The sequence below is a fragment of the Python bivittatus genome, unplaced genomic scaffold (genome assembly GCF_059951505.1).
Source record: "Python bivittatus isolate LINGU-HERP-01145 unplaced genomic scaffold, Pbiv_v1 ctg000020_np1212, whole genome shotgun sequence".
Classification (NCBI taxonomy): Eukaryota; Metazoa; Chordata; class Lepidosauria; order Squamata; family Pythonidae; genus Python; species Python bivittatus.
In genome coordinates, this window is record NW_028277030.1 from 5,846,086 (window position 1) to 5,860,283 (window position 14,198).

At 38.4% G+C, this 14,198-nt stretch overlaps 1 protein-coding gene across 1 annotated transcript in view; it reads left to right on the forward strand.

Moving 5' to 3' along the window:
* The window catches only part of PKHD1 (PKHD1 ciliary IPT domain containing fibrocystin/polyductin), a 276,749-nt gene that overhangs the window by 180,680 nt on the left and 81,871 nt on the right, over nt 1–14,198 (forward strand). Inside the window, exons 50-53 of the mRNA XM_088149932.1 lie at nt 1,036–1,176; nt 10,321–10,434; nt 11,528–11,615; nt 13,110–13,264. Coding sequence (XP_088006058.1) covers nt 1,036–1,176; nt 10,321–10,434; nt 11,528–11,615; nt 13,110–13,264 — 498 coding nt within the window. The remainder of the gene's footprint in view (nt 1–1,035; nt 1,177–10,320; nt 10,435–11,527; nt 11,616–13,109; nt 13,265–14,198) is intronic.

The following is a 14,198-nucleotide window of genomic DNA, read 5'->3' on the forward strand; positions in this document are numbered from 1 at the left end:
ACCAGGCCCTTATAATACAGAGTTTTAATTAGAGTTACCATATGTCTAGTAATTTCTAGAAGAGTCCAGTTTTAAATTCTGAATGCCCTATCTGAAAAAAAGGAAACAAGTCAGGGATTGCTTGTTTGTTTTTAAGAGGCTGGACAGCCCCACCACTCCCCATGTCCTTCAACTCTTGCTCTTTCCATGTTTGGACATCAATCCCTTGTTCTCCTCATTCTTTTTCTTCCATATGCCTGCTCTTTGAAGTCATCCTCTGCTTCTTCCTCTTGTCTATTTTCTTTCCTCCCAGTTTAGCCTGTCTCCCTCCTCCTGTATCATGCCATCACTCTCCTCCATAGCCCTCTCCTTTTTGCTGTCTTCCATCCTGCTTACATGCCATCATTCCCATTGCCAACCTTGGCCCCCAGCCCAGAAACAATCCTCCTCTCTTCCCTCCCTTCTCTTCCTTTTCTCTACAGAAGGCAGTGGCCCAAAAGGGAAGTATTAATGTGGGTCTCATTGCTGTATGGGTGCATGGAGGAATATATGTGAGTTCAAACACATGTGTTAGTTTTTTGGCCAGAGAGACCCACTGTCAGTTCCCATTTGATCTTGGGCCAGTCATTCTCTCTCTGTCCAAGCTATTTCATAGTGTTGTTGCTCTGAGGATAAAATGAAGAGAGGGAGAAATGAAAGCTGCCTTGAGTTTTTAGAGCAGAGGCAGAATACGGTGTTAATGCAAAAAGATTTTTTTTTTTCAATCTCAGTTATATGTAGTATATTAGGTAAGTATCTTCTTTGTTAGAAGGTCTGAATATTTTACATCTAACGTATTCATTCACTAATGACTTTTTTTTTCATTTAGATTGAATTTGGTGGGGAGCAGAATGTTTGCTTAAATGATTGTATTGACTCATAAATTAAGCAATAGTCCTAGTCTCGTTGTTCAACTTTGCATCTTATAAAACCACATGGGATACAGAAAGGAAGCTACTTTTTAAAAATCAACGTATTAAACAAAGTAACACTCTGCATCGTTTCCTTCCTTCTAAGACAGAACCATCTTGGTAGATATGAATCTTCCGCCCCTACGAGGTCTTTATATCCAAGGCACCCTGGAATTCTCATTAAATACCAGCCATGTTTTGAGTGCAGCCTGCATTGTGATTGCTGCTGGTGGTGTCCTGAAAGTGGGTAAGTGAAAAATAATAATAGCTGGAAGAGAGGCTGCATGTTGTATCTTTTAGTTATTTATTTTTTTAAAGTGAACCAATGAATCTAATTAGCCTCAGGCATGACAAAGCTATTATGGGATATATATGCCAAGGGCAAATAATGAAGCCTAGAAAGAATAACATCATAAATTGGTGCTCATGCCATCTAACATTTATAAAGCACTTGCAATATGCTGGGCATACTGCAGTACAAATGGGATCTGCTTTAGTCGAAGTGGAATCTATTGCAGGTAAGTGCTCATTGGAATGCAATCAAAGTCTATTTCACACTGAGCAGAAAACCTGATTTATTTTCCCTAGTAGATGAGGGGTGCAGTAGAGCCTATATTGAGTTAGGCCCAGAAAATCCTTTCTCAACACCTTGAATTGGACTCCATAGTTCAGTGTAGGATTTTAAACACTGCTGTGACATGGTCTGATTTAGCCACCTTCCTTAACAATCAGGCAGCTGTTGGACCATCTTCAAGAATAGCTCTACGTCAAGTGTATTGCAATAATCCATTTGTAAAACTGTTAAGGCATGGAGCAGCAAAGCTCCTGGTGTGGAACTCTAAAGATTGTATGATTAGTAGTCCCTACCCCATCACAATCCCTTTGTGATTAGCTAAGGCCATTCAGCAGTTATTTTACAGTGACACTCACAACGCTTTATTAAAATTCCAAAAATGTTCATAACTTAAAGTAGATTCACATCTTTTTTTATTCTGTAATTGGACTGATTTTAATTTGCACAATAGCAATTTAAATATACAAGAAGTGGTCATTCTTCAACATTTGTATTAGTGATCTAGATAAGACATGGAAGGAAAGCTCACCAAATTTGCAGGTGACAAAAATAGTATAATTAGGACCCTAGAAATAAAATTAAAAATTATCTTGATAGTTTAAAGAAGTGGGTTGAAAATAACAAATATCAATTTAACAGAGGGAGTTATAAAGTTGTAATGGTTTGTGGGAATGACCTTGGGGGACAGGAGGAAGAGCTGCAGCCTAAACAACAGTCTGATAAATGAAATTTGAGTCCGAAGGAGGAGGGGTGGTTAAACCATTTCAGAAAGGACCCTCCCTAGTGTTTGAGAGATAAAAGTGAGGGACAGGAGGGTTACTTTCAGACTTGCAAGATTCTCTTAATGTAACCTTACATTAAAGGTAGAGCTAGTACTCCTGGTTATGCTTCTTGTCTGGACTACTTTGCAAGGCTAACATCAATCTTTCAAGTCTGAAAGTACCCCTGCTGTCCCTCGCTTTTACTTTCCTGAAAACTAGTGAAGGTCCATTCTGAGATGTTTTCACTATCTCTCCTCCTTTGGACTCAAATTTCAGACCATTGTCTAGGCTGCAGCTCTTCTTCTTGTCCCCTAAGGTCATTCCCACATATCATTACAAAAGTGTAGCAGAGATGCAAACAAAGGACATGCAATTTGAGAAGTATAGTTTCCAAAAGATTCAAGGAAATTGAACAAGTTCAGAGAAGGATAATGAAGATGATCAGGGGACTAGAAAATAAGAACTCTACAGAAATAGGGAAGGAGCTGAGTATATTTGGCCTTGAGAATCAAACAACTGAAGAGGTAGGAGGAACATGATACCACTCTTCAAATAACTGGAAAGATGTCCACAGAGGAAGGTCAAGACCTGTTCCCTCTCATTCCAGAATGGAGATGTTATAATAGACAAGACTGGAATTACAGGAAGCAGATTCTAATTTGATGTTAGAAAAAAACTTCCTAGCAGTAAGAGCAGTTCAACAGGGGAATCAACGGGGCAGAGAGCTTGGTGAGCTCTTCTTAATTGGATGTGTTCAAGCAGAGACTGGACAACCATCTGTCTAGGATGCTTTAATTTGGATTCCTGCACAGAGGTTGGCATTAGTGGCCTAAATGGCCTCTTCCAACCGCACTGTTGAAGAGTCAAAGTAGGCCTAGTAATTAGTAAAATGAGGTTGGTCCTTTTCTTTGATTACTTGCTTTTAGAGATAATTTTGAAACTTGCCATTTCCCCCCCTGAGTTTTAATTAAAAGCCTTGGAACATTTTTCAGATAAGATCCAGGAATAGATGGAGATAACGCTTACTTTATAAATGTTATAAGGTTGCTTAGGTCCAGAAGAGATTTATTACAGGGGGGTTTGTTTCCCAGTGGATTAACACACAAAGAAATACACCAACACTTATTCTTTATTGGTTTCTTAGTGAAATGGGATGACTTTTGCCATTTGCCAGAACATAGCATGCCACATGTCACTGGAATCAGTGCAGGGTTTTAGAACTGCATGACTTGAAAACTGATTGTCATTCAGATTGTCTCAGGGTGAAGTAGAATATAGTGATTTATGAAAAAGGAGCAAGAATAGTCAATTTACAAATTCAAAGCATTTAGCAGTTAAGGAAGACTGGGAGAGGGATGGCCTCTGAAATGAATTAAGATGGGGAAGGGGAAGCTATTCACCATCTCTAGATGAGGGGATCCAAAGTGCCTACTCTCACTGAGGCTTGCATAGCTCAGTTTGGGAAGGGGAGAGGAAATCAAGAAATCATTACTACAGAAAGAGTAGGAAAATGTAATATCCCTGGACTATAAGAACTAATCTACTGTGGTTAGAAGAGGTTTTGAGCAACTTTTATCAGGATTTATCCAATCAAAGGGTTACAACAACAACAACAGCTTGAGCACTGCATTTTTCTATTCCTTCACTTACCTTGTAAAGTAAGTACAAAGCAATCTTGGGCTGTCTCCATAAGTGTGAAAGGATATATTGAAACTATATAGCTAGCATTCAACCCACCATGGATCTGCCATGGATATGTTATGGTGAATTTCCTATTCCCAAGTATGTCAAGAATCAAGGACAAGCAAACATAACAGGAATCTATTCACCCATGCAAATAAACCGTAAACAAAAAGGAAACCAACATGTCATGGGTAGTTAGAATACAAATAACCGTAACTGGGATGTTTAAACAGGTCAGTAGCATTCCTGAATAGTTATTTCATTATAGTGTGGGGTTATTATATTTATACCTCAGGTATCATTCAAACCAATACATATTAGTATACACAATTTATTTATGGTATTATTTATGGTATTATTATTCATAACTTATTACATTTAAGTTTTAAAATTCAGATTATTCTTGTTATAGAAATCTTTAATTCTAGAACTTTCTAACGATCATTCTTTCACCTGTAAAAATTGCCTTTTTATTAAAAGGGAATTAAAGAAATACACCTTGCAATTTTGTAGCTGTTGATGTTCAACTTTTTTTGCTTTTAAAAAAATTAATTAATTAAGCTTTAGAATGAGGTAATAGTCTAAGAAGTTGTCTTGATGAGCTAGCAAGGATACTATGTTCAAATTTTTAATTTTTTTTAAAAAACTGATGCATAGTTAGTAGCCACAGCTCAGACTGTAAGAACTGTGCACCCTTCTGGGACATTTGTTCAGAGCAGTAATGGCTCTCCTCCCAAAACTGTTAGATGACAGAATATTTACATATCTAGGAATTCAAAAAGATGCTTGATACCAGCCACTTTTATTGGACTTTTATTGGACTAGATCAAGTACAAATTAGAAGTGCAAAGTGGAAACACTTTTTACAGAACCAGCTTATAAAACCTGGAAATTTCTAAACTTTTCCAGAACATTAAAAACATGTCTTATTGAGAAAAGTTTATAACATGCCTCATTTTCTGCACAGTAATTCTTAACAGAAAGGAACATATGAGATTTAGTGATAGGGTGGAGGGAAGGGAATAACATAGATTCAGAGAAAGATCATCTTCCAGACCCAGCTTTTCATTCTTTCTTGATTGTTTCAGGGTTAACTATATAGCCACGGTATAAATGAATGAGCTAGTCTTCATCTGTAGTGTTTTCTCTTTTAAGCTGACAGCTTCCAGAGGATAGCTGCAAGTTGTGTAAAATCTGTTGTGCTTCAGCACCCATTATACTGGAGGTGACCAGTAGGGTCTGGGATCCGAGAAGGGCTTTTTCGTAATTTTCCCTCTGGTCCCTAGTTAGCTTCATCGACTGCCAGTTGGCTGTTATCTCTCTGAAGAGCTAGATACCGCAGTGCGGTGGTCAGAATTGTGCAATAGTGCTAGACTGCTCAGCCAGGAATACTGCAAGTATTTAAACTCTGATACAGTTTAGTCCATGGTTGAATTAAGGTGACAGTGAAATGCTGGTATTACTCACCTCCCATTGACTCTGGGACGGAACATGGGAGAATCTGGAAGACACCATTTATTGCCCAAAGAAAGGAGGGAAGAAAAGATAAGTCCTAAATTAAAAACGTTGCTTGTGACTCAGCTCCCTCTGTGACTCCAGCCTCACAGGTATATGCATACGTAGGTAAATACATACATATTTACATATTTATTTCAGAAGTCAGAACAAACATACCAGAAAACAACACACCCATTAGACCAGTGTTTCTCAAACTTGGCAACTTTAAGATGTGTGGACTTCAACTTCCAGTGAATGTCTGATAGTGATGGCAATAGCAATGCATTTAATTACTCTTCTGGAGATAATCTGGTGACCTGTCAGCTAGTGTAAGAATGGGTTATGGAAGATATTATTAATCTGGCTCACTGTGTTGTTTAGCAGGGGCAGGGGCAAAGTGGAGAGAGAGTGATAAAGACCAAAAGAGATTCTTTTTCTTTAGGCAAAGATGTCTTTCTTATGCAGGAATGTTGCTGAACTTTCCTTTAAAAACTGAAGACATGAACATGTTGTAAAAGGCAAGAGTGGCATGTCTTCTGTAGGATGGGCAGAGAATATTTGATAACAGCAAATTAAAAATAATATACCAACAGAGTGACCTGGATAATTTTCCTATGTTGGGTTTACAAAAGAGGCTTGTTAAAGTTCTGAAGAATTTTGTGAGAAGGACAATTTGTTTCAAAGCTCACCAAACCTTCTCAGGGCCAAGTGAAATAATTTCAACCTCGTCATTTGTGCCTTGAATGAGAACTCTGGATTTATTGGTTCTGTGATCCATTTGTTTGTTTTCTTGTCTATCCATGGTATTCTCAGGGGTCTTCCCCAACACCAAAGTTCAAAAGCATCAATATGTTTTCTATCCTGCTTCTTCAAAGTCCAACTTTCACTTCCATAGAGTGACACAGAACAAACCATTGCCTGCACAGTTCTGATCCAGATATAGGTATAGACATATCAAAGCATCTGAGTATCTTTTCCAAGTCTTTGTTGCTACCTGACCAAGTGCTAGTCTATGGCCTGTTTGTTGATTGCAGGATCCTAAATCCTAAAAGGCAGAAAATATCCACCACTTCAGAGTTTTAATTGTCAATCTTAAGGCTGGTTGCTGTACCTGTTTTCATTTTGGCTTTCTTTATATGTAATCATACTCCAATTTTTTCACTGTGCTCCTTGACTTACATTATTAAAGCCTGCAGATTATTTGCATTTGTAGCTATTAGTGTTATCAGCATAGTTATGTTTCTTCCTCTAATCTAAAAACTATGCTCATCTTCTCCCAGTCCAGCCTCCCTCAATATATATTCAGCGTACAGGCTGAATAAATAAGGGGAAAGTATATAGCCTTGCCTAACTCCAAGAAAACAAACCAAAGGATCATCAAACAAATCAACTCAGAGTTCTCACTCAAGGTGCAAATGACCAGGGTCAAATTATCCTACTTCAGACACATTATGTGAAGACCTAGGTCTCTGGAAAAGGTTCTAATGCTGGGAAAGGTGGAAGGAAAGAAAAATAAAAATCAGGAAGCAGCAAGGTGGATGGACTCAGTTACAGTAGCAATGGGTGCACCATTGGAAGAGCTGAAGGACCAGGTTAGGGACAGATCATCATAGAGAAAATCTATCGATATGGTCACTAAGAGTTGACAACAACTTGATGGAATGTAATAAATCAATCAACTGGCATGAAAATAACCTCCATATATTCTGAATTTCAGCATTCTATTGTTACAGTTTTTAAAAATATTTTATTAAAGCAATGTCACAAACTATATATCTAGAAACGGAGGTGTTGTAATTCTGAAATCCTGGAAAACTGGGCTTTGGGAGCAGGGCTAGATATGTGGCAGTTTCTTGTTTATAATACATATGTTGATATCACCATTCATTATGACTAGGGCTATGCTCTGGAACTGGCTATATTTTGAATCCTGAGGCATGCTGAATAATTGGATCAAATTGCTATGTACACAAGTTGGAATGGATAATTTTGACTCAAAATAGTCCATGGAATTTCAGTTTTCAATCCATTATTCCAGTGCTACAGTTGCTGGTGCTACAACAACTATGTTAAAAGAAAAAAAAAAGTTTCAGAGCTTCCATAAAATATGTCAGGTCCCTTGGCAGTTGCCTAAAACAAGAAATCACTATTTTCATAGCATGACTCTCAGAGTTCTCTTTAGCAAGATTTATTGTGCTGAATGGGATGAGGTTATAAGAATTATAGTAACTGAACTATTTTCCATTTAAAGCCCATATATCCCTGGGTATGGGGTAGAAACTTACTGATCTTCTTTCTCACAGTCTTCCTATGACCTGGTGAGGAGGCAGGTCTCTTCACTGGCCACGGAGAAGACTGCAGCTGGCTGTTTACATAAGCCTGTCTTGCATCTTTTACAAAACCTTTACAACATACCATGGTAGGACAAGGAAGAAGAGGGGCACTGGATTTTGTGATTGACAAATGGACTTTGTGATTAGATCACTATCTGTTTCCTCAGTTTCAGTGCTTTGTATTGGTAGTGAGATGTCAGGAAAAGTCCCTCTTGATTCTTGATTGGGGAACACAGGACCCGGTCAAGGAAAGCAGTTCAGTCATGGATTCAGCTCTCTAATGGATAGCTACCATTAAGATTCACTGGGAGTTTGAAAATATCATGGCCTGGCTTGTCCAGAGACAAAAAGCACAAGCCTACTCCACCTCTTTGGAGAAATAGCATATGACCTGTCATGTTATGTGGTGGAGGTGACTCAATAGAGATTGTGGACAGACAGCTATCTGGCAAGAGTTGAAGACGGAGGCCTGACTACCTCTGGCTATTGTCTCAGTTAAAAAAAATAAAAGGAAAGGCATATCCCTTAAGGGGACAAGATTTTCTTATGCTGCAAGGAGTTCCTTCCAGAGATAATGCAGTTCTGTTTTTATTATTATTCTGGGACTGGTCAAACCAGCTCCAGAGCAACCTGGAGTAAATCAAGTAATTTCTAGAGGCCCGAATTGGCCCCCAGATTGAATAGGGTGGTCCTTCTGTGTCTCTTTGTGTGAGTCATTTGTCTGATTTCAGATCAAAATCAACCATATCTATAACAAGATTAATTTCATAGACACTTCATTAAATGGGTTACTAAGATTAATTCTTACAGATGCATATTACACTTTTTTCTTTTCCCCACCAAAGTCATGTTTTCTGAATATTAAACAATTGTGACATGATGGCTAATTCTACCCAGATTTCTTTGTTTAATTCTACATCTGCTGCCGTTTGGGGCTGTATAATTGATTTAATCTCTAATTTTAAAGGAGTGCTGAACTCTCTTACTGGACTCTGCTTACATTTCTCTAGGGCAGAAATTGCCCTACTTTTCCCTTCAAGTATCTGCTTCATGCTACACTATTTTCTTCTGAGTCTGTAAACTACCCTTGGTGAAATAAATAGGTTCACAGTTGGAATACAGCTCACTTTGCACTCTAAAAGATAAGAGTTATTTCCATCCTCTCTTGTTTACCTTTCTTATTCTCCTCTTGTGTTTTCAATATCATCAGAAAAAATTCACTTAGGTTTTAGAAGTTGCATCTGTGAAAGAGATGGGATTCTTCCAAAATGGTAGTTGAACACTAATCCAGATATACTGGGAAAATGCCAGTATTTCTGAGTTTAACTATCTTTCTCTACTAAACTAGTTCTGTTCCGCACTTAACCTATTGAAAAAAAAAATCTAAAATAAATTTGGGGTAACTGAAATTATTAAGCAAAACAAAGTTGTGTGCCAGAGTAATCAAGAAAGAGTTACAATTTGTTCTGAAAGGAAAAGTTCAAAGAAGAAATTTTTAAAAAGAAAGATTATCCTTTCTGAAGAGAAAGAGTTCCAATCTGTTGTCTTTGCTTTCTACTGGACAACAAGAATACTCTGTTGTACGGAATGTTAGCTTTTCCAAAGCTTTTCTTCCTTCTCCCATTCTGTTTATCTTTCTGTTGGTAACCTGGATGATCCTGGTTAAGGAAAAATGGTCTTGCTGTTGTGGCTCCCTTCCCCTGCTTCAGCCATTGCTGTGAGAAAGTCGTGCCAGTGCTAGTTACATAAGTGAGGTCACACGAGAATTGTTACAGCTCCCTTGGATGAAGATGATTAACTCGACATTGTGGGATGGTAGAATTTGACAGCACAATATATATCTTAAACTTAGTGAAATCTGGTGAGTTATGCAAGTGCCAGAGCTTATCTGACTTAGAGTGGCACATAGGCAAAATCTGTTCAATCACATAGAGTAAGAGCTGGGGGGAAAAATGTGCCCCAGCTCTGAAAAATTCTGGTTTCTGAGATTCTGAATGGGTTTTGTATACTACAGTAGAATAAATTCTATTCTGCAACAGAATAAGGGCTTGGCGTTATTGTAGAACCCAGTGCTTTTTAACCCTAGTATGTTAAAAAAAAAGCACAACCTTTTTTGTTTCACGTTTGTTTCACTGAAATTTCTTTTGGCAAATCAATTCACTGGTGAGATATTATTAATGCTGCTACTTGTTCAAATGTTTTCACTGGGGATTCATTGAATTTAGTTGCTTTTAACATTAAGATGGGCACTGAAAAACACATGTACATAAGCAGGCCTTTGACAATTAATTGCTTGCTGCAAGTAGAAAGAACATGCATATCTGCTAATATTATTGTTGTACTTGGTTTAGCTTGTTCTTGCTATGCATTTTGTAATATTTGAGTGTTGTAATGTTACATATGTTATTCATTTTCTTTGGCTTTTACCGATAGGTATATGTATTTATATTTTTATGTAAGCCATCTTGGATAGATTTTTTAATATGTAAAAAGGGGAAAAATACATTGTACAAATTAGTTAATATTCATCAATTTCCCATTAGGTACACCGGAGCATCCATTAGAAGAAAGGACAAAGGTACACATTCTCCTTCGGGCGTCTGAGAGAGTAAATTGTGATCGATTAAAAGGGTTGAACATTGGTCCTGGAACCATTGGTATGGATACCACCTTTTGAATTCCTGGGTGGGGACCTGGGAATGCCTTAATCAAAAAATGTTATCCTATAATTAGCACCAGTCAACAATTGTCTGTTTTGTAAAATGGTGTCTGCATTATAATTGCTAAAAGTCAAGAGTGGATAACCTGAAGGAACATGAGAACACTGAAGCTTTTTTCCTGCAGCCAACAACATATTTGAGCCCCTCTAATTCCTAATCTACTGGTGCTACTCTGATTGTGTTCAGTTTGGGTGTGGGGTGGATTACTTTTCTCAGTTGCTTGGTAGATTGTTAGTAGCTTGCGGGGAACAGGGCATAACAAGGCATATAGGGCATTCTGTCCTCAGATGATGGGCTTCTTAAGAACTTACACAACAGACTGGATGCTGTTTTAACAGCAGTTAAGAAACAGTAATTTCAGTACAATCAAGGTGGGGGGAGGGGGAGGGGGAGGGGGAGGGCAGGTTGTGTCTGCACATGCATGTGTGTGTGTTGGGAGTGTATGTGTACATTTAGGAAGAGACTTTAGACCTCTTTGGGCCTTCCATATGTGAAAGCATGGAGGGCAAATTAATTTACATTCTCATTACAGCTCTCTTCTCCATAAACACACAGGGAAAGAAAGGAGTGGGACAGAGTCACCCCTCAGCATCAGAGAGTTTGCTTATCCATGTTCCAAAGTGATAGGCCACTGAGCAGGCTTTCATTTCAAATAGGAGATAAACTCTTTTCACTGAATGACCTCTTTTCTCTCTACTAGGTTTTGTAGATATATTGTCTTTTTCAAGCTGTTTAATCCCACAAGGAAGTTGTCACTTTCCTACTCTAATGCTGGTATGACCTTGCAGAGCATACGGGTTATAATCCAAAAAGCCAGTTCACCCTTCCGCTAGAGTTGGGATCTTCCTAATGTAGTCTTCAGGGAACTGCCTTGGAGATTTTATGAAGTCTCCAAACCTCCTCCAGCAGTACAAACTAGCTTGGATGGGTGCATTTCCAGCACAGCTGAGATGTCCTCCCTAGTATGTTGAAGTGTTTGCGAAGCTTAGCATCTTTTGAATCACAGCTAGTTTCTTCTTCTCTTTTCAAGGTGTTTTTGGGAAGCTGCAGATGCACAGTGCTTACACCAGAAAGTCATGGACACATCTTGGAAATGATGCTGCACCTGGGAATGAAAGGTAGATGTTAGATAATAGGTAATAAGGAAGCCCTTCTTTTTGTTACTTTTTTTTTTTTGCAAGAGAGGCAATTGTGGGTTCAGGACATGGCAGGACCTTTTCAGCAACATTTCAGAATGATGCTACCATTTACTGATATATTTGATTAATTAATCAATTAAACATATTTGTAGGCCACCACATTAAAAAATTACTTTTGGTGGCATGCATTAAAAATACAATATAAAACAAACCCCATATAAAATGAAAACTACAGCAACACTACAAAAATAAAAAGAGAATAAAAGATGGCAACAACAATTCAAATCAGGGGAAGGCTTTCTGAAAAAGCTCAGTCTTAGGAGCTTGTGGAAAACCAGCACAGAAGGAGCCAGCTAGGTCCTGAAGATTTCCATGTGCCAAGAACAATGAGTTTGATAGATCAAAACCAGCACCTTAAATTGGACCCAGAAACCAATTGACAACCAAAGCCGGGCCTATGCACTCCCAACATCAGGAGCTCAAAAGTACACAGACTGCTGTATTTTGAACCAATGGCAGTTTCTGAATATTCTGAATATTTACTTAGGGCAGCCCTAAGTAGAGCACAGTACAGTAGTCTTGGGGATAAGGGCACGAGTTACTGTTGCCAAGTCCTTCTACCCCAGGTAAGGCCACAACTGGCATACTCCCAGAGCTGGACATAAGCCCTTCTGATCACAGCTTCCACCTACAGATCCATCAGGAGCCAGGAGTCCAGAAGGTCACAGACCTGCTCCTTAATGGGTAGTGCTTGCCTATACATAAGTAATAATGGGTAGTGCTTGCCTATACATGCTGGTGACAGAGGAGCTTAGTGTATCCGTAGGAACTCCAACTTTCCAGGATTCAGTTTCAGTCTGTTCCCTCCCATCCAGACACTGACAGTTCCAGGCACTGGGAAACAGAGTCAACAGCATCTCCCCTATGGCCCAGGGTGGCAATGTACAATTGTGTGTCATTAGGATATTGATGGTACTGCACCCCAAACCATTGAATTAACCCTCCCAGAGATTTTATATACTGTAGATGTTGAAAAGCAGGGGAGACAAGACCAACCCTTGCAGCACCCCACAAGTCAGGGGCCAGCCAGTTGACCTTTCCTTCCCCACCAATACAGACTGGAATGAGCTGAACCATTGCAGAACAATGCCTTCAACTCCCAAACTTTCCAGAACTTTGTTCATTACCCTGCTGATACTGTAAGGGCAGATTTGTTAACACATCATTTAAAAGTTCAGTTTTCCTTAATTATTTCAGGAAAAAAAAAAGTGTCCTGTACTGTTCTTTTAAATATGTATTTTCCTCACATTCTTCCTATAGAATAGTTTTACCACTTACAAAGTCGTCTTCATCAGTGAATTAATCTGTATTTTAGTAAGCATTCTCTATTTTTTTTTCCTGTAGTATTTCTGTATGCTTTAAAAGAAGTAATACTTCATGGGAACTTCACAGTATTTCTTTTGAAATTTACAGGATTATGGTGCGAGATCATTTGGACTGGCATCAGGGTGACAGTATTGTTGTCAGTTCCTCCTCTTATGAACCCCATCAAGCTGAAATAATCACTTTGGAAAGAGTTAACAATCATAGCATTAGGATCCATGAGCGTCTTCTCCACAGACATATTGGTATGTAATCTGTCTCTTATGCTTAGCTTGTATCATGATTCTTAGTACCATTAAAGGCTCCCTAACATTCACTATTTCTCCTCAATAATCTTGACGTTATTCAATAGCTTTTCCTTTCTAGTGCGCCTTCACATTTTCTCTTGTCTGCTTTAATGAAGTAACAAAATGGGAATTGTGAGATATTCATAAGGTAGTTAGCCTTATGAAGACAATCGGTTGGAATAGAGATTTATGCCTGGAAGGGCAAGGGTTGGAGTCATGCCCCAACTGCTACAAATTGATTTTAAGTTCACATGCAGAGTCTATGAATGTACAGTCTTGTACCCAAGACTTTTCAGGGAGGACTATGTGCATCTAGGCTCTAAATATAGGCAATCTTGTACACACAAAAACCAGTGACTTATAGTGGCTTCTGGCTTAACCCAGCCATCACTGAGGTAGTATAAAATCTGTTCCCATTATTGTTCTTTTGGCACAATAGTTGAATAATTCTAGAAGATGTTGTAAGTCACTTGTGGAGATACTTCTCTAGAGAAGCTATAATCAGCATAGATTGGGACCAGCAATCTTTGCATCTCAGCTTAGTTTGAAGACTGGTACTTGCTTCTTAAGACATAATTAAGCAGGCAATCAGCACCTGTATAATGAATGAATTATCTCAATTATTTCTCTATTTAACTGCTGATTCTAACAGATAAAGCTGTCTCATACCACTAGAATTACAAATGCCTGCAAAGTTTTAGGTAGGTGCAGATACTCTGAACTTGTATTTAACCTCTTTTAAACTGGAGATGCCATGGAACTGAGTTTAAGCCTGTAAAATATTTGATTACAAAAGAACTGCGGTATTATGCTCCTTACTTCTGATATGTTATTCTCTACATCAGTGATTGCTGTATGAAATGTGAGGAAAACCATGTTGTTAAAAGATAGT